This window comes from Eulemur rufifrons, chromosome 6 (assembly GCF_041146395.1).
Source record: "Eulemur rufifrons isolate Redbay chromosome 6, OSU_ERuf_1, whole genome shotgun sequence".
Taxonomy (NCBI): Eukaryota; Metazoa; Chordata; class Mammalia; order Primates; family Lemuridae; genus Eulemur; species Eulemur rufifrons.
Window position 1 is genome coordinate 62,728,126 of NC_090988.1, and position 23,945 is coordinate 62,752,070.

The following is a 23,945-nucleotide window of genomic DNA, read 5'->3' on the forward strand; positions in this document are numbered from 1 at the left end:
TCATGGATAACGTAGCAGGGAGGTATCCTGGACAGAGCACAGGTATCAGAGCCAGACACTCCTGAGTTTGTTTGAATCCCGAGGTAGCCATTTTAGACAATTATTGACCTCTCTGCCAAATTTTCTCATCTGTAAAATGGGACTAATAATACCAACCTCATAGGGATGATATGAAGAAGAGATTAAGTGAAATAATGTTAGTAAAGCACCTAAAAAAGAGCCTGATATATAATAGATGTTTAAAAATATGGATTCCTTCTCTTTTCTTTTATATTCCTATCATTATAAAGCATCACTGGATGGTCAATGACTTCTCAAACTGTACTTGTGTGCTGGTTCATTCACATTCATTTATAGTTATACTCTCTAGAAGAGATTTAAGCTGGTTTCTATAAATACATATAACACATGAATTTTGCATGCTTGGCCCATATAAGGATCGCAATATAGACTCATACTGGTATCCTCCTCCGCCCCCCCCCCCCCAAAAAAATGATTCAATAAAAGCAGTTTAACAACGAGAGCAGACCATGGGCTCCGAGGCACGTCTTTCTTACAGCCATAATTTGGGAATGGATATCCTTTAGGTAACCTTTCATAACTAATATTTGTCCCCTACATGTACTAAAAGGCAGTGAGTTCAAGGTCGCACACTCTCATCTGTCATTACACACGGCTGGTCACTGTGTGTCCAGAGGTCAGCAGAGCAAGGGAAGGGCTGAGATCTTTCTATGATCCCAGAGGAGCTGTCTGGATGTAGGTAGCCATAAACATGCAAACACGGATAATGTTATTTTATCACATAATATAATGGGATATTGTCAGAAAAGAACTCCAACCTTATAGAAATTGGCAGGGCATAACAAGACTCCAAAGTTGATAATTAAGCAAGCAATGAATTTGGGTTAGTTTGCTACAACTCTATAGGTGCTGAAAGTAAACGACAAAATTCAGTGCATCAGAACAAGGGAGTTTAGTACTCACAGCACAGCAAACAGCAAGAGCATCAGCACAGTAGCATAGTTGCCTGTCTCCAAGTCCCACAATGTGACGTGATAGACCCAGATGGCACCTGTGCCTGGAGTGGGTGGTCCCACAGCTAAGCAGCCCAGGGCAAGGAAGCCAGCAGCTTTTATAGCAAGCAGTGAATGAGCCAGTCCCTCTTTCCCAGGAAACAAGTAGTTATACAGTGATTACACTGTGGTTTCCTGACCTACTTCTCAAGTTATCTAACTGATTAGTTACAGGAATGGCTCAGAGTCCTTGTAGTTTGGAACACTTGGCAAAGACATGTAAGGATGCTCACAGTCTATGGAAGATTGCTTCATGTAACAAATATCAATAATCCATTTATTGCACAGCTAAGGAAATAATCAACAGAGCAAATAGACAAACTACAGAATGGGAGAAAATATTTGTAATCTACACATCTGATAAAGGGCTAATATCCAGGATCTACAAAGAATTCAAACAAATCAGTAAGAAAAAAACAACCCCATTTAAAAGTGGCCAGAAGACATAAACGAAATATTTTTCAAAAGGAGATAGACAAATGGGCAAGAAACACATTTAAAAAATGCTCAACAGCACTAATCTTCAGGGAAATGCAAATTAAAACCACAATGAGATATCACTTATTCCTTTTACAATGGCTTTAATTTAAAAGTTCAAAAACAATAGATGCTGGTGTGGATGCAGAGAGAAGGGAACACTTATACACTGTTGGTGGGACTGCAAATTAGTACAACCCCTATGAAAAACTATATGGAGATTTCTCAAAGAAGTAAAAGTAGACCTATCATTCAATCCAGTAATTTCACTACTGGGTATCTCTCCAAAGGAAAAGAAGTCATTTTATCAAAAAGATATCTGCACTCAAATATTTATTGCAGCACAATTCACAATTGCAAAGATGTGACATCAACCCAAGTGCCCATCAATTCATGAGTGAATTAACAAAATGTGGTATATGTATACCGTAGAGTACTACTCAGCCAAAAAAAGATGAATTAATGCCTCTTGCAGCAATTTGGAAGGAATTGAAGACTATGATCCTAAGTGAAGTATCTCAAGAATGGAAAAACAAAAACCACATATACTCTCTAATAAATTGGAACTAACCAATGGGCACACAAGTGCACAGAAGGAAGTAAAAGTCATTAGAAATCAAGCAGTGGGGAGAGGGGAGAAGAGGAGGGGTAAAAAACCCACCTAATGGATACAATGAACACTATTTGGGTGATTGGGCACACTTATGGCCCTGACTCAAGCCATGTCACAAAAACATTTGTACCTCCTTAATATTTTGAAATAAAAAATTAATGAATCCATTTATCATGTATTCACCTCTGTTTCCAGCTCCATCGGCCACTCTGTAGAAAGTCCGTGGCCTCACTGGGAGCCAAATGTTGAAAAGACTAATACAAGCCTAAAGTCAACTCTCTTAAATTGATTTTTAAAGATAAGATAGAAGACAGAAATAAAGAAGAAATGAAAAGGGCAGACATGACCACAGGTATGGCAAAGATTCGAAAAGATAAAAGAATGTAATAATCACTTAATTCCATTAATTTTAAAATTTGGCAATCTAAGGGTGATTTAACAGCCATCATAGGAAAACATTACGGAGGGAAACCTTGTATAAAAGAAGAAAAATCCTTTGACAGAATTCAAAACCTATTTGGGATAAAAACTTTTAGTAAAAAATCGCAATAGAAAAGGATAGAACTTTCTTAATTTGAAGGCTATCTTCCTAAACCCTGCAGTAAACGTCATTGTTGGATAGGAACATTTCTTTTAAAATCAGTAATAAGATAAGGCTGCCCACTGTATGCCTCCTATTCAATGTTGCACAGCAGATCCCAGCCAGTGCAGTAAGACAACAGGGGGGAAATGTTACAAGGTTTGGGAAGGAAGAAAAAAATTTTTGTTTTTTTCCAGATGAGAGGGTTGTCCATATAGAGAACCTGCCCCCCCAAAATATACAAGTAAATTATTAAAAGTAGTAGCTCATATCGTGGTGACTGGATAAAAGATCAAAGTAGAAAAATTAATTGCATTTCTATATCTCAGCATCAAGCACCTAGAATATGAAATAATGAAGATATTGCTTACATTAACATCAAAAACAGAAGATAGCTAGGAGTAAATCCAACCAAAAAATGTTCACCACCTTTATAGAACCAATTTTAATTCTTTGCTGTAAGTCACCAAACATAATCTCACATATATGAAAACTTGATATAAGCCAGCAGTCACATTGCAGATCACAAGAAATAAGTAATTCTCAGACAATAGGTTGTCCATACAGGGAAAAAATGAAATTGGGTCTTACTTTATATCACATAAACAAATCAATTCCATAAAGGTTAAAGACGTTAATGTGAAACATGAAACTTGAGAAGTTAAGGCTCTTTTTTGGCCTCAAGTTGGCAGCCAATGGACACCACAAAAGAAATGAAAAGTCACCAGTTCAGAAAATATACTCGTCCTTTGTTATCCGTGGGGGATCGGTTTCAGGGCCCCTGCAGATCCCTAAATCCTCAGATGTTCAAGCCTCTGATAAATGGTACAGTATTTGCCACATAGCCTACACACATCCTCCCGTGTACTTTCAATCATCTCTAGATTACTTATGATACCTAAATACAATGTAAATGCTGTGTAAATAGTTGTTATACGGTTATTTAGGGAATAATGACAAGAAATAGGTCTATACATGTTCGGTACAGACACAACCATCCTTTTTTTTTTTTTCCCCCCAAATATTTTCAATCCATGGTTGGTTGAATTTGAGGATGCAGAACCCTCAGATACACAGGACCAACTGCATTTGCAACAAATATAACCAAAAAGGAATCAGTATTCCAGAATATTCCCAAACCCTTAAAGTCAACAAGAAATGGGTAAACGGCCTAATATAAATGAAGGCAAATTATATAAATATACATTTCACAGAAGAAGACTACTAAATGACCAATCAACATATGACAAAGACATCTTGTTAGCAATTAGGAAAATAAAAATTCAGACTACAATAAGAAACTATTTTAAACTATTAAATTGTCAAAACTTTAAACACCTGATATTGCTAAGTATTTGGCAAGGAGTAGGAACAAGGGATGGTCTTATGCAACGTTAGTGGGAACATAAGTTGTCACAACACTTTCGAAAATGATTTGGCTTTATGCTATAAAGCTGAACATTTGCATACCCTACAATTCAAGAATCTTATTTCTAAGTGTGTATTCCAGCAAACTTCGCATGAACCAGAAGACACATACAAGAATGTTTATGGCAGCCTCATTCGTAATAGCAGAACTCCAAGAACAACACAGATATCCATTCACAGGAAAATGGAGTTTTGTGATATAGTCATATAACTGAATACTGTGTGTACAGCAGTGAAAATGAGTGAGCAACACTGATGCATTTTGAATTTAAAACAAACAAGTTGCAGAAGACTATATAATATGATACCATTTTAATAGAGCTCCAAAGCAAGAAAAACTAATTTCTTGTTTATAATAAACATAACAGACATGTAGTTAAAACAAAACAATGACAACAAAAGTTTAAAAAGGAAGGGCTGGAATTTTCGTCTGTCAGCTGCAGCCTCTCCCTCCCAGAATGGAATCCTGCGCCAGCTACCAGCATCCTGGGCGTGTCAAGACTGAGTCAGGCCAGATGCACAGCGTGGCTTTCTGGGTTATCATCACCCTATGTGAGGGGTCTGTGGGGGGTGAATGTACCCAGAGCTCTGGGTACTGAAGGTTGTTACAGACTTAAATGAAACAGGACTGTGCACCCGTCCCAGGGCTGAGAGCTGACCAGAGGCCAGAGAAGAAAAGTCAGGGGCTAAACCCCAGCCAGCCTGGGGGAGATGCCCTGCCCAGTGCTACCGAGAGTTCTTCTTCCAGTTTCTCTAATGCCCCCTTATTGCCCCAGACCATCAGTGAGGATGAAGAATACATTTTTTTAAAATTGCAGTAAACACCAAATTAGGACTTCTCACAGATTCTAAGGAGGTGGAAAATCACATATAAAGAATTCGATAGTTATGAACCAGACGGCAAAACAAGACTCAACTTGGGAAAACCACACATCAGTACACAATCAGAGAAGTATTCAGCATTACCTACAAACGAAAATGGTTTAAAAAAAAAAACAAACAAAAAACCATGACTTTAAAGAATAGATAGTTCACTTGTTCTCCGTTATTATTCATTCAGAAAAAAGTCATTGACCATCACATGCCAGTCACCCTAAGGCAAGCAGGGACTAAGATTTAGCAGGCTTGATGGTTTGAACTTGATTGTGGAGAGTTCTAGTAAGGAGTGGCATAATTTGCTTTGCATTTCTGAGATCACTCTTGGGCAAAAGTGGGTGAATACAAATGACTCTATTAGTAAAAAGTTGTTTGGGGTTTTGATTACTTCACCTTTGCAAGTGGAATACTTACATTTTGTCTAGGAGAAAGCATGACATGAGGACATGAGAGCATATAGAGAACCAGGTGACAGTGGACCCAAGCAAAGAGTGAGAATGAGGGTTGACAACTGGGCCATTCTACTCACAGCCAGAGGCAGCTTGCCTTGTGGTCAACCCATTCGGGCTGCATCCTGGTTCCTAGCTAGTCTAGGAGTCCCAGCCCTGCCCTGAAAGGGCTTTCTGTACAACAGCGGCCATGGGACCAGAGGGAGATGTGGTTAAGCAAACCATCTGCGTAGGCGCCGGGTTCTCCAGTCTTCCCAGGAAGAGCTGGGGATCCGCACAGACACATGCCCTTTTTGTTCACAAGAGGCAAAAACAAACAAATAAATAAATATTTAAGAATTTTTGTTAATCTCAAGCTAAATTACAAGATAAAGTTTAGCCATAGGCCGGGCGTGGTGGCTCACGCCTGTAATCCTAGCACTCTGGGAGGCCGAGGTGGGTGGATCCTTTGAGCTCAGGAGTTCGAGACCAGCCTGAGCAAGAGTGAGACCCCATCTCTACTAAAAATAGAAAGAAATTATATGGACAGCTAAAAATATATATAGAAAAAATTAGCCGGGCATGGTGGTGCATGCCTGTAGTCCCAGCTACTCGGGAGGCTGAGACAGGAGGATCCCTTGAGCTCAGGAGTTTGAGGTTGCTGTGAGCTAGGCTGACGCCACGGCACTCACTCTAGCCTGGGCAACAGAGTGAGACTCTGTCTCAAAAAAAAAAAAAAAAAAAAAAAAAAAGTTTAGCCATGTGTAATCAAGTCAGGGCTTACACTCTGGCTGGGTTTTAAAGGTGAATAGAAAATAATCCATGCAGAACTATAGAACTCACTATAAGAAACAATAACGTAGTAATAACAACAGCATAATTTACTGAAGGCTTATTGTGTGGCAAGCACAATGCTAAGCATTTACATGCATTATCTCATTTAACCCCCATCACCAACTTGTGAGGTAGGTACTACCATTCTCCATAGGAGGGGACCACGGCAGAGAGACATGAGGTTACTCGCCCAGTGTCGCATGTTTGTAAGTGGCAGAGCCAAGTCTGGCCTCAAAGCCCATGCCTCCTTCACTCCATTCTACCACATATAGAGTGGGGGGCAATGCTGCCTTCATCAGCAAGGCAGGACTTTGATGGTTGGCAGGGAATTGATAGAAATTGTAGAGGAACGTCTTGGTGCACTGTTCGAGTTAGGAGCAAGGGCTCAGTCCCCCTGTACCCGGCACTTTGGGAAGGCAGAGTCTGTGGAAACCTGCATGTGATTCCTTGTCCAAGTGCCCTCAAAAGTGCTCTTGACTGCTGAAGAAAGGAAGACTGAACCATGAACTATAGCTAATAAAATCGCAAATTATTCCGTTGGGAAAAAAATTCAATTGAGTGATTCAGTTCGGCCTGTATTTGTTGAGCGCGATGTCAATAGAAATCAGTGTGGAAGCACAGTAGACTCTGACCGGCCATATTTTAGGGCACATGAAATTGAGAAAGGGACATGTAATCCAGGATAAAAGTCTGGCTAGAATCTGCGGGTATATTGCAGCAAAGAGGCAGAATCTGAAAAACAACAACAAAAAATCCTCTAAAGGCAGCAAAATAGTGCCTTGAAAGCTGTTTCTTTTTGGATTGAGAACAAGGAAAGGATAGGCCCAGGGCGTGTGACAGATGGCATTAAATATAATGTTAGATGGTGACGAAAGGCAGGATTTTCAACTCTCAGCCTTTCTGTTTTCTCTATCAAGGAAAATGGTTCTCAATCTAGAAACATTAAACAAATATCTAGAAGAAGAAATTGACTCTTAGGTGAGAAAAATGGGAGAGCTGTGAATCTAGGTTTCTAAGCCCAAAGGGGAAATGAATGTAAAGCAGGGTCTCGGAGGTGGCATTGCGCAATCAGAATTTGTTGAATGAACAGAATTACGCTCCTGCTGGGGAAGTAACTTGCACAAATGACCTCCGTCTTGGAAAACTCATGGAGAATTTCAGAACCACAAGACTGGAGATGAGCTCATTTTCCACTATTCATATGGGAAAGAAGCATGAATTCTGATCCTTGTCAAAATTCTAGAAAGGATTATTAAAGAAATTATGAGCATTTAGAAAGAATTCAGAGATTCCTAGGAACCACTGGTGTTTACTGAGAAGCTGGGAAAAACAAATGTCATTTCCTTTTCTGAGTGGAGTTGCAAGGTTTGTGGTGCCAATGAACATAGCAGACATTTTAGAGCTTGATTTCAGGAAATTATTTTGTTATCAAAGTTTCCTATAACAGCCTCATGGACAAGATGTAGCAATGTGGGCTGGATGGTACCAGTTTGGTGCGTTCAGAGTCAGCTTTACCCAAAGGCCAAGAAAGGTCCCTAATAATGGGCCAGATGACTCTGCTCTTGGTCCAGCCCCATCTTACTTTTTTTTTTTTTTTTCAGTATCACATAAAGGTACAGGATGCCCATGTGTCAATTCTGCAGAAATCCCAGAGCTAGGAGAAATATGTCAGCTGGATAAAGCATTCAAAAGATTTCCCCTTGATAGGACAAAATAAACAAGGTGATATTTAGCAAGATGCATATAAAGTCTTGAATTAGGTTAAGAAAAAGATCAGCTGCACAAGTAGAACATCAAGGCATCAGCCTTCACCACCGCTCTTGTGGAAAGACCAGAGTTCATTTACAGGTTAATGAGAGCCCCAGTGATGATGCTGCTGAAAAGACTTCTGCAATCCCTGGGCTCAGGATAAAGGTGTGAGACTATGTCTCCATTTTGGTGGTTGATATTTTGTTTCATTCTGGATTCTCATTTGGATCTATCCTGGGACATCAGAGGGAAAGAGAAGGTGGGCAGCCCTTATAGTACAAAATGATAAACGATCTGGAGGTGCCGACTATGTAGAAAGCAGGCGCCAGTGGATTGTGAGACCTGTCCTCAAATATCGGAAGGTCTTTTATGTAATAAACATAGTTACGTGTTCTCTGTTTTCCTCCAGAGGGAAAAACTGGAATCAGTGGCTAGCGGCCAGCCCATTGAAGGCCAATAGAAAGAGGTTTTGAATACTGAAAGCGCACAGCCGTGCAGTAGGCTTCCTGGACGTCAGGGAGCCCCTTCACCACGTGGAGAATTAGAGAGCAGCCACCTGTCGGGGGAGGTGGAGGGAATTCCTGCACTGGCTCGTGGCTGGACCACATGACCCCTGAGTGTTCCTCCACTACATGTATTTTATTATTTGAATAGTGTCCGTTCCTATTTATTGAGCTTATACTATGTGCCAGGACTGGGTTAAGGGTTTTGTGTGCGTAATCCCACTGCAGCTTCCCAGCAGATGGGAAGACTGAGGCCTAGGGAGGCTATGCTGATTGCTCGGGCTCACACGGTGGTAGGTAGAAAAGTGGAAGTTTGATCTCAAATCTGAGTTTAAAGTATGTGCTCTTAACTTCTGTTATTTCCAATCTCTGGATTATACACTGCGTTCTTTCATTCAGCAATGAATGCCCTTTAACGCCTTGCCCTCGCTTCCTCTCCCTGGGAAACTCTTGTTCATCCGTGTAGACTGAGCTCACCTGCTGTCCCTCTCGGAGCTTTCCCTCACTTTCTCCACACAAGATGCTTCCCTGCTGTGTTCTCATAGCAAGGAGCATGTTGCAGTCTCTCTGGCTACATAGTGTTGGTTTTCCCCGTGATCGCAGGCTCCCAGTTTCCTAAGGAGCCAGAACCAATGCTTACTCATCCTTGTCTCCCAGCACCACAAACAATGCTTAGAAGATGTTGGCCCTCGAGATGTTTGTAAGTCTGTGTTGGTTCATTCATTCACTCAAGAAGCCTAAAAAAGAATGACGTCTTATTTCCTTCCCTCCCGACTCTCCCTTTAATCCTTCCTGTATAAAATATCACGTATCGTGCTCTTCCTCTACTTCCCTTAATGCCCCTTTGTGTTCTATGGCAGGAAGTGCAAATGCGTTACCATGACTTCCAGGGGCCTTGAGGATGAGATCCCGTGATACCCCAGGCCTCATCGTGCACCCCCCATACCCCCTTTGCCCTTCCCACTCTGTCTCCACCACCTCCTTTCCCGCTCCCTCGGCTGTCCTCATGTTGTTCCCTCTTCTTGAAAATGCCCTCTTCCATCCCCACTGTTTCCTCCCAAAGTGTCCTCTATTCCCCAAGACCCTAATTCAAGCACCATGCCCCTCAGGAAGTCCAACCTCGTGCCCTGACCAGGAAAACCCTGCCTCCTCTGTGTTACCAGAGTGCTTTTTTGTTGCTTTGTTGTGACAGTTTCCTAATGTTCTATTTTATTCTAGCTCTTTGACTCCCTCTGATCCGAAAGATTATCTAACGATATCCTTTGTGGTAGACACCATGCCTTACTATCTCCAAATTTCTCGTGATATGTAACATTTATTACTGTATCCCCATCCCTAAGGCAGTACCTGACACAAGGAAGTTATTCAATGAGTAGGTGTTATTATGAATGAAGGGACCAGAAGTCAGGACCTGCATTCTAGCACCCGTTTGCCCATAAACTATATGACTTGGGGTATTGCATATATGGTCCACCCTCTGTATCTGCAAGGTCCACATCTGTGGATCGAAATATTTGGAAAAAAAATAACAATACATCTATGCAAACAATACAAATTTAAAAACCAATATAGTACAATGACTATTTTAATATTTCATGGCACTTACATTGTATTAGATATTATAAGTAATCTAGAGATGATTTACAGTATACAGGAAGCTGTGCATAGGTTATATACAAATACTACACCATTTTATATCAGAGACATGACCATTCATGCATTTTGGTGTCTGTAGGGGTTTTCAGAACCAATCCCCCAGACACTGAGGGGTGACTGTATTTGCATATAACTTACATAATCCTCTCCTATACTTTAAATCCTCTCTAGATCACTTATAATACCTAATACAATGCCTATGCATCACTTCATTCATGTGGGTTCAGTGTAGTACTCAGAGCACAGCATATTCAAATTTTGTTCTTTGGAACTTTGTGGAATTTTCTTCCCAAATATTTGTGATCAACAGTTGATTGAATCCAGAGATGTGGAACCCTCAGATGTGAAAGGCTGAGGGTACTACACTGTTTTATAGAAGGGACTGGAGCATCTGCGGATTTTGATATCTGAGAGGGCATCCTGGAACCAGTCTCTCACAGATACCAAGAGACAATTGTAAATCTCTCTGTGCCCCGGTTTCCCTGTCAATAAAGAGGTGGTCACAGAAGCAAGGAGAAACAGGAACTAATTTTTATGCATTGCTTGCTATGTGCAAGGCCATGTGCTAGGGGCATTATTTACCTTACGTGACTACCGTTAACAGAAGGAGGGAGATAAATGGCAGTGAAGAGCATGGGCTTAGAATAAGACACGCTTGAGTTCTGGCTCTGCCGCTTACTAACTGCACTTGGGCAAGTGATGTTCATCTTTTAAACTGCTGTTTCTTCAGCTATCAAGTGGTGATAAGAGAACGTACAGGTGAGTTTGTTGTGAGGATTAAATGGGATGCTGTACATAAGGCACATAGCTCATCGAATGGCATGTGATCACTGCATAATAAATAGAAGCACATTATTATTATATTAACTGTGTGTTTTATTATTCCTGTTTAACCAATGATAAAGAAAAGGCTCCAAAAAGTTAAGCAACTTGCACACGGTCACACAAATCTTCTGTCTGCATTGTTTTTCCCTCTGCCTACAGGACCCTCCAGTATAAATCCTCCTGGAGTAGCCATGAGCTTTGCCATACAGCATGTGTGCTCATTTCAGGGTGAAACATTAGAAAGCCCCCTCTATGTTGCCACTTCTCAAATATGCCCAGATTTTAACATTTTAGTATCTAAGCATTTAGCATCTAACATTGAGTATCTAAAAAGCAGTGCCCATTTTTTCTCATGCTTATTCTTTTAATAAAGGTCATAATCTAAGTTGTAAGAATATATGGATATAACTTTCTCCTCATGAGACACAAAGCTAATAACCTTTTTTTAATCATTTGGCTTTTCCTTGTGCAAAAATTTCAAAATGCCAATCACTACTCCTCTAGGACCAAAAGTGGTGTGAGCTTCCCTGACCCTTGCATGCCCAGCCATATACCACCTGGGTACTCAGTAGGCATTTGATTTGGGGGAGAACAAGGAGAAGGAGATAGTAACCAGCAGCTAGAGTTTTTTTTGGGTAGGGGGCTGTGATGCATAAATGTGTGTAAGTTTTACAGAGGACGTACAAATAGGCAGGAGAAGGGTCATTTTTGGTGGGACACTATCAAAGGTACACGACTCTTGGAGCTGGAGTAGCCATGCCCTAAATGTCCACGAAGACCTCCCCTATAGCATGTGGAGGTTGGTTTTATTTGTCATGCCCATGACCTTGAGGCAGCAACAGGGTGTCAGAGAGCTGCTGCCTGCAGAGCCCTTCTCGCCACAAACATGGCCCACTAAAGTGGCTCCAAGGCAGTTCGATCATGGGGAGAGAAACGCCAATCTAACCCATTTGCTGTTGATTTCTTAAGCAGATTCAGGCACACAGGATGAAGCACAGCTTTTGCAGGAATGGTTTCAGCTGGTTCTGGAGAAGAATAAATTAATGCGATATGAGTCGGAGCTCCTAATCATGTAAGTAAGGCAACACAGATAACAGCGAGTCCTAAAAGCAAAGGGGCGAAGGGGGGTTGCTTACCCTCCTAGGTTGAAGTCCCAGGCTTTTCTCTCCTTGTGCATACAGAATAGTGATTGAGGCAAATTGATATTTTATGTCTTGCATATCATGCTGGCATTAGCGCAAAGAATCTTTACTTTGTCTGTTCCCTCTTCAGAGTCCTGTGGCTAAAATAGATTTCAGGTAATGGGTCTGGAGCTGAAGGGCATTTGGATAAGGTATTTTCAATCCATCCTGGTCCCCCAGGCCCGTCCTAAAAGAGCAGGCACACACCTGCAATGGGAAAGTTATGTCTGGCCTCTGAGTGTGAATCGTGGCGAGCGCTCAGTGAGATCTGCCCGGCCACTTCCTGGGCCTTTAAAGGAACGAAGGACTGAGATTTACCTGGCTGTTCTCTCTGAATGTGGGGTTGCAGCCTGGGTGGGAGATCAGAAAGTAAAGATGAATCTCACCACAGCCTGCAAAGGTTAGTGGTCACTATACCTGTCACCATTATGGAGGGAAAAAGAGTAACATTTGATATAAACCAACTTTGCACCCCCAGTTGTGCTGGGTGCTTTCATTTGTGCTGTCTGATTTCATTTCACCCTGACCTTGAGAGCTACTTTTAGTGGGGTTTGGAATAATACATACTATTAATACCACTCTTCTCTGCCTGGGATCTGAACCAGGTGTGAAATAAGACAACCAAGTCAATAGATAGAGCGTCAAAATGTCCTTATTACTGATAATGGCTTATGCTTGGCTAAGTATGAAAGCCCAGGTGGACTTGCCAACTGTACTAGTTTCCTTGGCTGCAGTAACGAATGAGCACACACTGGATGGCTTACAACGCACATTTACTCTCTCGCACTTCTGGAAGCCAAAAGTCCAAAATCAAGGTGTTGGGAGAGCCGTGTTCCCTCCAGAGGCTCTAGGGGAGAGTCCTCCCTGCCTTTTCCACTTCCTGTGGCTCTAGGCCTTCCCTGGTTTGTGGCTGCATCACTCCATTCTCTGCCTCTATCTTCACATGGCCTTCTCTGTGTGTCTGTGTCTTCTCTTCTGTCTCTTACAGGACACTTGTCATTGGGTTTAGGACCCACTGAGATAATCCAGAATTTTCTCATCGCAAGGTTCTTAATTACATCTGTAAAGACCCTTTTCAAATAAGGTCACATTCACAGTTTCCAGAAGTTAAGATGTGGGCACATCTTTTTATTGGGGGTCGGGAGGAGGGATGTCACCATTCAACCCACTACACTGACCAAATCCCAGAATTAGACACATCTGTCTAGCTAATCACAAAAGGCACATACTCACTTGTGCCTTAGGAATAAGGCTTTTATCCTAAGCCAGTGGGTCTCATCCAGGGGCACTATCCTCAGAGGATATTTGGCAATGTTGGAGACATTTTTGGTTGTCGCAGCTGTAGACTGCTACTGATATCTAGTGAGCAGAGGCCAAGGATGCTATTAAACATTCTACAATGCACAGGAAAATCTTCTCCTCCCACCAAAAAAGAATAAGCTGGTGTAAGATGTCAGAATTATCAAGATTAAGAAACCTGGCCATAGACCTGTGCCAAGGCTCAGAGTAACTGAGAACATGTGTGTTGAAGACAGGCTGAGGCTGGGAGAGAAAGAGAGGGATGAGCTTAGCTGACCTAGTCTGTTCTTCCCCAATTTACCTCCCCTGGGGTGAGAGTGGGGAAAGGCAGGGTGGGGGGAGGATCCCAGGAATTCTACTCATTGAGCTCCATTGACATGGAAGGGAATGGGGAAGGAGTCATCTCAAGTAATTATGTTCTATAATTATTTTTTAAGTTGATACATATACTGAGACTCAAGGCAACTAAGTAATTTGTCCACATCCACCTGACTACAAAGCCCCTTTTATACAACCCTACTGTTGGCATTAGGGTCCTGAATTATAAAGTTCACTCAACAAAAATTTATCAAACACATTCTATGTGGCAGGACCTATGCTGGTGTTCTGTGGGAATAAAGATGAATAAGGCCACAGTCCCTGTCTTCTAGGCTGTTGTAGGTTTGGAGGAGACAGATATGCAAACCACAGCACAACAGTACTAAGAAAACACGGCAAGGGCCCCGTGGAGGTAGAAGGAGCAGTCAGTTCGCAGGGTCTAGCCGTGAGAGTCGGGGCGGCGTGGCTGCCTCTGCACCGCCTGGAGCTTCCCCGGTCAGTACGCTGTCAGCAGGCCTCTCCCCTCCAAAAGAGGGAAACCAGGAGAACTCAGGCATGTGAGCCAGACAAAGGCAGGGAAGAGCTCTGTTAAGGGATAGGTTTTAGTTTGGAGAAAGACCTGGATGAGCCGGGAGAAACATCTTAAATCCACGTGTCAGTTCAAGTCCTTTGGGAAGCAGATGCCAAGACAGAATTAGCAGTCCAAGAGATTTGTAGGAGACAATGCCTGTGAGGAGAAAGGGAAGGAAGGAAGAGGGAAGTCTTCAGACCCCACCACCGTGCCATGCCTGGAAAAGGAGAGGGGGAAGGAGGAGGACTGGGCAGGAGGAGCCCCAGATGCAGCACAGCTCTGAGAAAGCCGTGGCCAGGGCGGTGGGAACATCAGCGCAAAGACTGCCTGTCAGGAGGTTCGTGCTGGGCGGGAGTGGCACAGCTCCAGTGCCGCCTCTGTGCACAGCCATCGGCTGGGAGCCACTTGGGGTAAATGTGGCCTCAGCATGGCATCGAGGTGGATTCGCAGCAGCAGTCAGCTCACTGTGCTCCTCCCAGAAGGTTCCCTCCTGAAGGAAGATCTCAGCAGTCTGCCTCCATTGGCCACTACGTGGGACAAGAGAAGTTCAGGGTTGACAACTAAAGGCAGCATATTGAATGAGGCAGGGACTTTAGCCTGAGTAGCAATGGGAGTAGTAAAAATCATGCCAACAGCAGAGTTTAGCAGAGTGACCCCAACACTCATAGCAGATACACATGCAGACTGCAGGCAGGGGCTGGGAGGGGAGCCCCCGCCAGGTCCAACCAGGGACCTGTTCTCAGCCCTCACCCGCTTCAATGTCTCTGGAGATGGGAACACCCTGGGCCTCTCTCTCTTCTCTCAAAACTTTGCTCTCTCAGTTTCTGTGATTTCTTACTTTGTCCTTCCCACTTTTGGATGGCTTCTTCCCTGTCGCCACCTCTTTGTTTGAATCTAATTGTAGGTATTCCCAAGCTCTGTCTTCAAACCTTTTCTTGTCTATCGCCTTCCTTTTAGGGATCACACGACTTCAGCTGTCACCTCTGACCACTGCTACATCTGTTTGTGGTCCTCATTTCTCCCGAGAACTCCAGAGCAGCATCTGGGAGCCTCTGCATTGCTGCACGGGCAGCCCGTGGGGAGCTTACACGAGCTCTGGGATAGAAATGAGATAGCCCCAGGCATTGGACATTCAAGTCCCAACTGCCCTCCTCCCAGGACTAACTTCTCTTCTTCACTCTGCCGTTCCTCCCGGTGGGAACACCGAGCCCCGCACTGCAGGTGACTGCTCCAAAGCATCACCGCCTCTTCTTGCCACCTCTACTGCCACCAGATGGGTAGTCGTGGAGTCTCAATGCCTCCACTGGGGTAAAATACCTCACTTTTGTCTCCTTCTTTTGTTTTCTCATTTAACACAATCAGAGATTTGGGAGTTGTTAGAGGTCGCACTGAAGTCGTAAGGCTCCTAAAAGAGAAGAGCTTCAGATTGTCATTGCTTCTCCCCTGGACTATTCTGGTCGTTTCTTTGATATCCTCCTCTGGCCCATCCCTAAAGAGTGTCTAGACGGCCGTGTAGCAGCCTGTGGAGCTCACACCGCAGCCTTCAGCGTCCTTCAGCAATCACTCCAGGCACCTTCGGTGTTCCCCGCAGCAGCAGAACTTTCAGTTTAGAGATAGTCTAAAACCTCAGTTTTAACAAGGAAAGGAGAATGCAGTAGCTACCGCCAATGGGTTTGTTCTTCAATTTTTCGTCACAATTCTCTAGTATTTACAAAGTTGGAACCTTTTCTCATGTCCAGGGCCCAAGAACTAGAATTAGAAGATCATCAGAGCAGACTGGAGCAGAAATTAAGAAAAAAAATGCTCAAAGAGGGTGAGTATGCTGATATGTCTTGGGCCCTTGTTAAAGACATTTCTGCCCAGAAAGACACATGAGCAGAACATGCCGCACAGCCCAGAGCAGAGTGCTCTTCCTGCCTGGCACGGCCAGCCTTCCTTCCCCCACCGCCAGCACAGCAAGCCCCGTGTCGCTTCATTCCCTTGGGCCGTGAGGGCAGCATTCTCCTCCATTCCATGTGCCCAGGGGAACAAAGTCGTGATTCACTGATCCATCCACTCATTTAACAAACATTGACTGGGAACCTAGTGTGGGCCTGGCATAGGGCAGAGAGCAGCCCCTGCCCTCTGGGAGACTGTGTTCTCACTGGGGACACCAGCACCCAGCCCAGTGTTAGTACAGCGAGGTGAGGGCCACAGCAGAGGTGCCTTGGGGGCATCGAGGGAGGCAGGCCCAGTTCAGCCAGGCACTAGAGATGGTAAAGAAAACATCCCCTCCCAGCAAGGGCTGGGCCAGCCCATCACGCATGAGTAACTTATTCCACCATGAAGGAGGGACAGCTGAAATAAACTCGATAGACACGGTATACTGGCTTACACATTCATTGGCAGAGAGGTGTATTCACTCTGTTTGGTGTCTGTGGGGGGGGGATGGGGTGAGGGGAGATTCATACAAGACTTTCCTGCATTTAGACCTAGGTCTAAAGGAACAAGTTAAATAATGTCTTTATACCTCACAGAACTAACATAGCACCTACCTTATGAGGTTGCCTGGTCCAGGACAAGCACTCAGTAAATATTAGACATTATCATTATTTTTATTTAGGTATTTTGTCCACATTTTACAGAGTAGAAAAAGGAGTCTCAGAGAATTTAAACAACATGCTCGAGGTACATGGTAGGGCCAAGATTTAGGAACAGGCCACAGACTCAGGGTCTCCTATTCTGCCCCACGTGACAGTCGCTTGTAGACTGTTTCTTTATAGCAACAGAGTTCCGTTCCCAACAGAACCCTTACACACCCAGAGTTGTGCTGTACAGAGCAGATAAAAGTGGTACACATCATCTTTTACATGTCAGAAGGGTCTCAGATGGGGCCATCTATGACAAGCCTAAACTGAGAGAGGAAATTTTTCTTTTTCTGTGTTTATTAAATAAGGAGCACCACTACTGGAATATACCTAAATTAACAAACCACAGGGTATAATTAATATCTAGTTTATACATCTGATAAAAAATTTAACTTGCTCTGTTTCAGAATAGTAAAATAAATACCACCAAAGACTCTATGAGCCACCTTTGATTCTTTTTTTTTAAAAAAGTTCATACTAAAGAGTGAAGGCCATACATTTTTTCCTTGCAGATGTACCGAAAAAGTATACCCTCCTCATTTTGTCAGTACCTGAGCCCATCTTCCATGAAAGCTTCTTCCCACTAATTAGCAAGGAAAAAAAAGAAGAAGAAGAAGAACTCTTTGTCCCTCTGTCATAAACTCAGTCTGATGTAATAACTTAAACAATCCTTGCAGGAAATGCTTGATATCTTAGGGATGACAATGTTCGGTCTTGAAGACGACCACCTCCTCCTGCACTGCTCCCTAGGGTGACTGCCAGCCAACGGGGAGAGGCAGTGTGGCCCTGTGCATTGGGACTCTCTGTGGGGTGCTCTGGCTCTTGAGTCCCCACATGGCTGTCTCTCGTCATCGGGCTGCACCTCCTCTGCCGGTGTTTGCAGCTGAGGTGTATGCCAGTGTTATCCGCAGCCCGGCCATTCTCTTGGTGTGCTGAGGAGCCTGGTGGCCTTTCCCTGGTCCACTCCGCCTCACCTCAGTGTAGCCTCCTTTCAGCGTGGCCAGTCGGTCTACCCTGCAGTTTCCACCGTGGGGTCAGTTCACTCCTTCATAGGGGAGCCTCATGGGAGTGCCATCAGTGAGCTACTTGGGGCAAGTGTGCACGTCTAGGCTCCCCCATGCCACACACAGCACATCGAGATCCGGGGAGCCACCCTCAGACCTCCTCCTCTGCCCAACCATGAAGTGCTGCCCCATGTTTACGCGTAGGGGTGCCCTTCAAGCCGGCTTCTTCCTGGAGTTCTGAACAAGGGTCAGGGCAAAAGTCCTTCGGCCCCGGTGTTCCATCAAACGCTGTAAAACGTTTCCCCCACTTTGGGGCTTCCAAGGCCCAGCACGGTGAGACTGGAACCCAGAGCTCTCACCCTCCACTGCTCCTGCCTCTCTCCCCTCCCCACATAAGACACGAGGCACAAAAGGAATAGCATGTCCTTGTTTCCCTTTCATCATAGCTACCTTCCTCCCGACCCAGACCTCAGAACCAAGCCTGATGACAGACAGTGGTGCCCTCTCTGGTCCTCCCTGTGTTGGATGGGAGGGACTGAAGGAGTTTAGGAAGGCTTCTCCCAAGGCAATCATCTGGTTGACGATACTTAAATCTGGCTTCAAAAGCCTATTTTCTGTGTCAGAAACTCATTACTACCTGTCTCTCACTCTCTCCCTTCCCTTTATAACAATCCTATCTCCCCCAGGCAACTGTAGTCCCCGGGCCAATTAGGAAGAGGGTCACGTACTCAAAAGACAAAAGGGAACAGCACAGTCAGTCCAGGGACACCATCCTGTCGGACAGTTGGTCTCACTTTGCTTCCGCATGGTCTCTACACAAAAGGCTACACTTCGCCATTAACCGCAAACGAAGGAAAGATTCTTGTCATTGAAATAGTAGCCACTGATGCAGACGGTTTACTTAGAACCTTCTCACAAATCCCTTTGCTGCAGCTCAGATATGTTGTTGGAAAACAGCCTTTTTTATTGTCCTGCTGGTTTCTCTTTGGGGCGAAGGGAAGGCTGGGGGACTTGATAGGGCTTGGCTGGTATTCACTTCTTTTTCTCACAAAGGGGTTTTCCGTGTCGCTTTATCCGTATCCTCAAGATGAAAACTGAGCTGACTGCTTCACAAAGCACCTGCTTTCTAATCGGTGGCTTTAAGGACAGTTCCTTGGTGTTAAGTTCATTTCCTTGTTTTCCCCGCTGAAATTAAAGGGCAGAACGAGTCCATAACAGCCCAGGACGTCCACGCCAAGAACTCCCCTGGGGCCCCATCTTACCTGAGCCCAATGTTTTTCTTTTTTTCTTTAGAGAGCCAGAAAGACGAGAATGATCTAAAAGAGGAGCAAGAAATACTCACCAAGATGATGCAAGTGATTGAGCAAAGGGATAAACTTGTAGATTCCTTAGAGGAACAACGCGTCAAAGAAAAGGCTGAAGACCAGCACTTTGAAAGCTTCATCTTCTCCCGGGACTGTCAGCTGAGCAGGACGTGATGACGTCCCTCTCCCTCGCAGCGAGCTGGGGACGGGACCAGGTCAAGCACCCCACACGTGCTCACGGGTCCTTTTGTGGGATTTTATCATCTGTGGACTTAAGTTATATTCTACTAGATTTTTTTAAACGTTAAAAAACTCCTGCATGTACTACAGCTGTCCAAGATTCTTCCAGAGCTTACCATGAAGAAAACACAAAGACTCTTTTGAAACTGGCGGTCAACTTCAGCGGGGCTCTCAGACTGGAGGTGCTGTTGGCAGATGACCAGCATTGTTTTCCCTGGAAAGTGACACAAAAGACTTGACTTTCCTGCAGCTTTTTATCATTTTTCTTCCCAATTCATTGAGTTACACACTTTAAGATTTTTAAGAAGCTGCCTTTTCATTAATATATCCATATTTGCCTTTTTTTGCATGGATGACCGGTTTCCAAATGTCAGAAAGCAGCAGCAGCAGTTTAAAGATTAGGTTAATATTTAAATTGTGTTTCCAGAGAAAGAGGAGAAACCTTGAGATTACTGATTACATAAAGCAAATAACTCATATAGCAGGTGTTAATTCAATCCAGGGTGGATTTAATTTACCAGGTGTATTTATAAGCCTTAATATAATATACATAAGCAATGAGAGTTTAATAGAACATTTGAGCCTTAATTTTATTTAAAAAAAAAAAAGAAATAAAACTTTAACTTCATGCCAGCAGTATTGTTAGTTTTTACCAAATGTTGGCTTAGAAAAGGTTTTTATTCCCATAGTACTCTTTTTATGGCCCCTAGAAAATAACAAAAAGCATTTTTAGGAAATGAATACTTTTGAAGTGCTTTTTGATGAGTGTTGGTGATGGCAAAAAGGGAAGCTCTTTCATTTGTTGGTAAGATATTGGTAAGGTTGGTGCTGCCACTAAAACTGAGCACACTAATGGTACCAGGCAAGGAGTGCCTTGCATGGTGGTCTCCTGGGACCCAAACAGAGAAGTGTCTCTGACTCTCCCCAGGGATTGCGCAAGAACTGTACAGGACAAGGACAAAACCACTTCTGACTCCGAGGTAGAGCTGAATGCAATTTACCAAATCCCAAATTGGGCTGTGGATTTTTTTTTAATGACATTTCAATATGAAAAGAAAGCTTTGGAGATGGAGATTGTGCACCAACACGTCAGAATTCCTGGAGTGTTTTGACGGTTCATATGGAGGCCAAAGAAGAAAAGATTTTAAAGGGTGATGTATTGTCATAAAATATTTGATTGTCTTCCCTCAATGGCATTCTTTGAAGATTTAGTCTGTTATCGATAAGAGAGGGACTAAAGAACTCTTTGGTGCATATTTGGCCGTGCTCATTTCTGAAAGTGTTTAAATGTGTCATTAGACAAAAGGTGCTTTGCAACAGTTGGCTCTGACTGGAGATCGAAGTTTTCTCAACGTAAGTTGACCCATGAACCACTTCTGTCAGAGACGCTCTCTGCACACCAATCTGGCCAGTTTACAAGCCAGAAATTAGATGTGTAACTGGATTTCCTCTGAGTCAGCCAACGTTTTGGGTGGTATTTAAATACAACCTTTCCATGCTATTCCAAATTCCAAAGGTTGTCGTTCTTTTTTCTTTTCCTTTTGTCTTTCCTTTCTATAAGAATCAGGTCTTCTAGTGCCTGAATTTTATTGTTAAGGAATATTTGGAGGCATTTACCTACCTATCTACCTACCCACCCATGAAAACTATACCACTTCTGGCTATTTATCTATTTTTATTTATTTGTATATTAGGAGAAAATTGATAATATGATTTCTTCATAATTCAGGTTTTCCTGTGTTATAATTTGGAGAAGACCTATTAACATTAAGAAAATGGTATATAAGCTATTTAATATACAAATAACCCAGATGTTTGGGGCAGTGAGTTGTATAGTATTAAAGATGCATGGAGATAATCAAAATAATATTTTCAGCCCCCAGACATTTAGAGGTAAGATTGTGGATGCACAGAAATGTTAACCCATAAGAAAAAGATATGTAACTTCAGTTTTCATTCTAGAATATGCAGAATTATTCAAGCCTAGTCTTTTCTGTCGGTTGTACAAAAGTGCACCATTTGGATGCTTGCATACATTTAACAGATGATGCTCACGTGTGTAGTGCTTGGGTTGTTACTGTGAAAAAGAATTAATTGCCACTTATTTTATTAATAATTTGTTATATTTACATCTAAGAGAAAGATTTTCCCAAGAGGGCCAAGAAAGAAGGTGGTTCTTGGCCCTTAGTATTCTGTTAATAGATGAGAGAAGCAATTTGTTCACTTTCTTCCCTAGACTGTGTTCTGTGTTTTATGGTTCAGTTTTATCTGGCCAAGTTAAAACATAAACCTCATACTTGTTTTCCACATACACAAAACCACATATACGTAAAAAACCATTCCAATGACATTTCCAAAGAACACAAATATTGTAGCTGTTGAACATATCTAAAATGATTGTGGCTAGGCGTGGTGGCTCATACCTGTAATCCTAGCACTCTGGGAGGCTGAGGCAGGAGGATTGCTTGAGGTCAGGAGTTCAAGACCAGCTCTATCTCTACTAAAAATAGAAAGAAATTAGCCAGGCAACTAAAAATAGAAAAAAATTAGCCGGGCATGGTGGCACATGCCTGTTGTCCCGGTTACTTGGGAGGCTGAGGCAGGAGGATCGCTTGAGCCCAGGAGTTTGAGGTTGCTGTGAGTTAGGCTGATGCCACAGCACTCTAGCCCAGGCAACAGAGCGAGACTCTGTCTCAAAAAATAAATAAATAAATAAAATAAAAAAAATAAAATGATTGCATTCCTTATTCACAATAGGGAATGTTCTAAGGCTCTCAAAATGTAAAATATTGTACATTTTGAAGACAGTTTCTTTGTATGCAATATGAGTAGGATTATGATGAAAATGGACAGAGCCTTCACTGCCCCATAAAAGAGCACTAGTGAAGGTGATTGAGGCCAAATCATTTAGGACTCTGAATGGGACAGAAAGCCCCAACCTCAGGTCATGTGTCACGATCCATCTCACACAGCTTCTAAGTTAAAGCAAAGGGATTATGATAGTTGTAAGGTCAGAATTTTACATAGGTTGGACCAAGAGGACAGTTGTTAAGCTTGCTTTCTATTTATTTAACATTCTCTGAATGCCCATCGGGTCTGCAGCCCTATGCTAGATGCTGAGATACAGAAAGATAGTTAGTCCTCCACTCTACCTCCAAATAAATACAAAGATCAAGAAACAAGTACGCCCCCCATTACAAAGATTAAAAACTATTTTTATTATAAGCATCAACCTATTCTACTCACGTTCATCTCAAGCATAAAGAATTATATCCCCCACTACTGTAGTGCTTCTTTGGCAATAGAAATAAGTTTGTGTTTCTAAAACTGTGAAAAATAATATCAGGTTGTACTGTTTCATTTAAACCTTAACTTTGGCAGTGTTAGGCCGCTTGGAATCAATCAATGCCGAGATGCAGCATGTTAATTGCAACTGAGAAAGGAAGTGGCAGGTGTTTCCAACCCTGATGAGCTGCAAAGAAATTGATGTTTTCTGCATTCTGGAGGCAAATGACAATTCAGCAATGTCTCTCTTCCCAGGAAGCAGATTTACAGGCTTTTCCTTCCAAACTGAAAATGGCAGCATGCCCCACCCAGGTGGTTGATCAAAGAACTACCTCAGCAGGGCAGAGGTGGCAGGGGACAGCCGGGGCCACCACATGAACAGAGAGTGTGGCTGTCATTGGATGTGGAGAGCTCGGATGTAGGGGTTTATTGTAATAAGGAAGTTCACGTACAGGGGAAAGTGTACTATTTCACCTACTGTTTATCTTCGAACCTCGCTGCCGAGTAGCTTGTAAAAGATTAATTTGCTCCAACAATTGGAAACTATTCATGTGGATGGAAATGTGTTCTGTGTGCACTGCTATAAATACTGAAATGGATCGAAAATAAATGGTTTTGTGTCTCAGGAATCAAAACATTTTCATGTGGGCTCGGTCTGGCACCTCTGAGGGCAGCATCCATTTCATTTCTTTCTTCTCCGTGAAAGAACCTGGGCAAGGCTTTGATTTCGTGTGGGAGTCCGTGAATTAACGTGGCAGGTTTTATTACCACAGGGGCACCTGGAAGGACTTACCTGAGCAGCAGATCGGATTCAAATTGGCAGAGGAGCGAAGAAGGCTCACCCCAGGTGTGTTCTCTCAACATAGAACGCTATTGTCAGGGCTGGGGGAGGGCGGGGCCGGTGGTAGCCCCAGTGTCCCCCTTTCTTTCACCTTCTTACCTGGTGAAGCCTGGTTTTGTATTTTATTCACTCAACAGAAACACTCCCTTATGTACAGAACTGGCCTCTTCCTTCAACGGCCGCTCTTTGAGCACATGCGTGTTTGCAAACTATGAGCCAGAATTGCCACATCA

The 23,945-nt window shown here is 43.2% G+C and overlaps 1 protein-coding gene across 1 annotated transcript in view; it reads left to right on the top strand.

Moving 5' to 3' along the window:
* The window catches only part of MICAL2 (microtubule associated monooxygenase, calponin and LIM domain containing 2), a 217,363-nt gene extending 197,424 nt beyond the window's left edge, over nt 1-19,939 (top strand). The window contains exons 35-37 of the mRNA XM_069471163.1: nt 12,015-12,114; nt 16,151-16,224; nt 19,336-19,939. Of these exons, the coding sequence (XP_069327264.1) occupies nt 12,015-12,114; nt 16,151-16,224; nt 19,336-19,520 (359 nt within the window). The 3' untranslated portion in view covers nt 19,521-19,939. The remainder of the gene's footprint in view (nt 1-12,014; nt 12,115-16,150; nt 16,225-19,335) is intronic.
* Nucleotides 19,940-23,945: the final 4,006 nt, after the last annotated feature.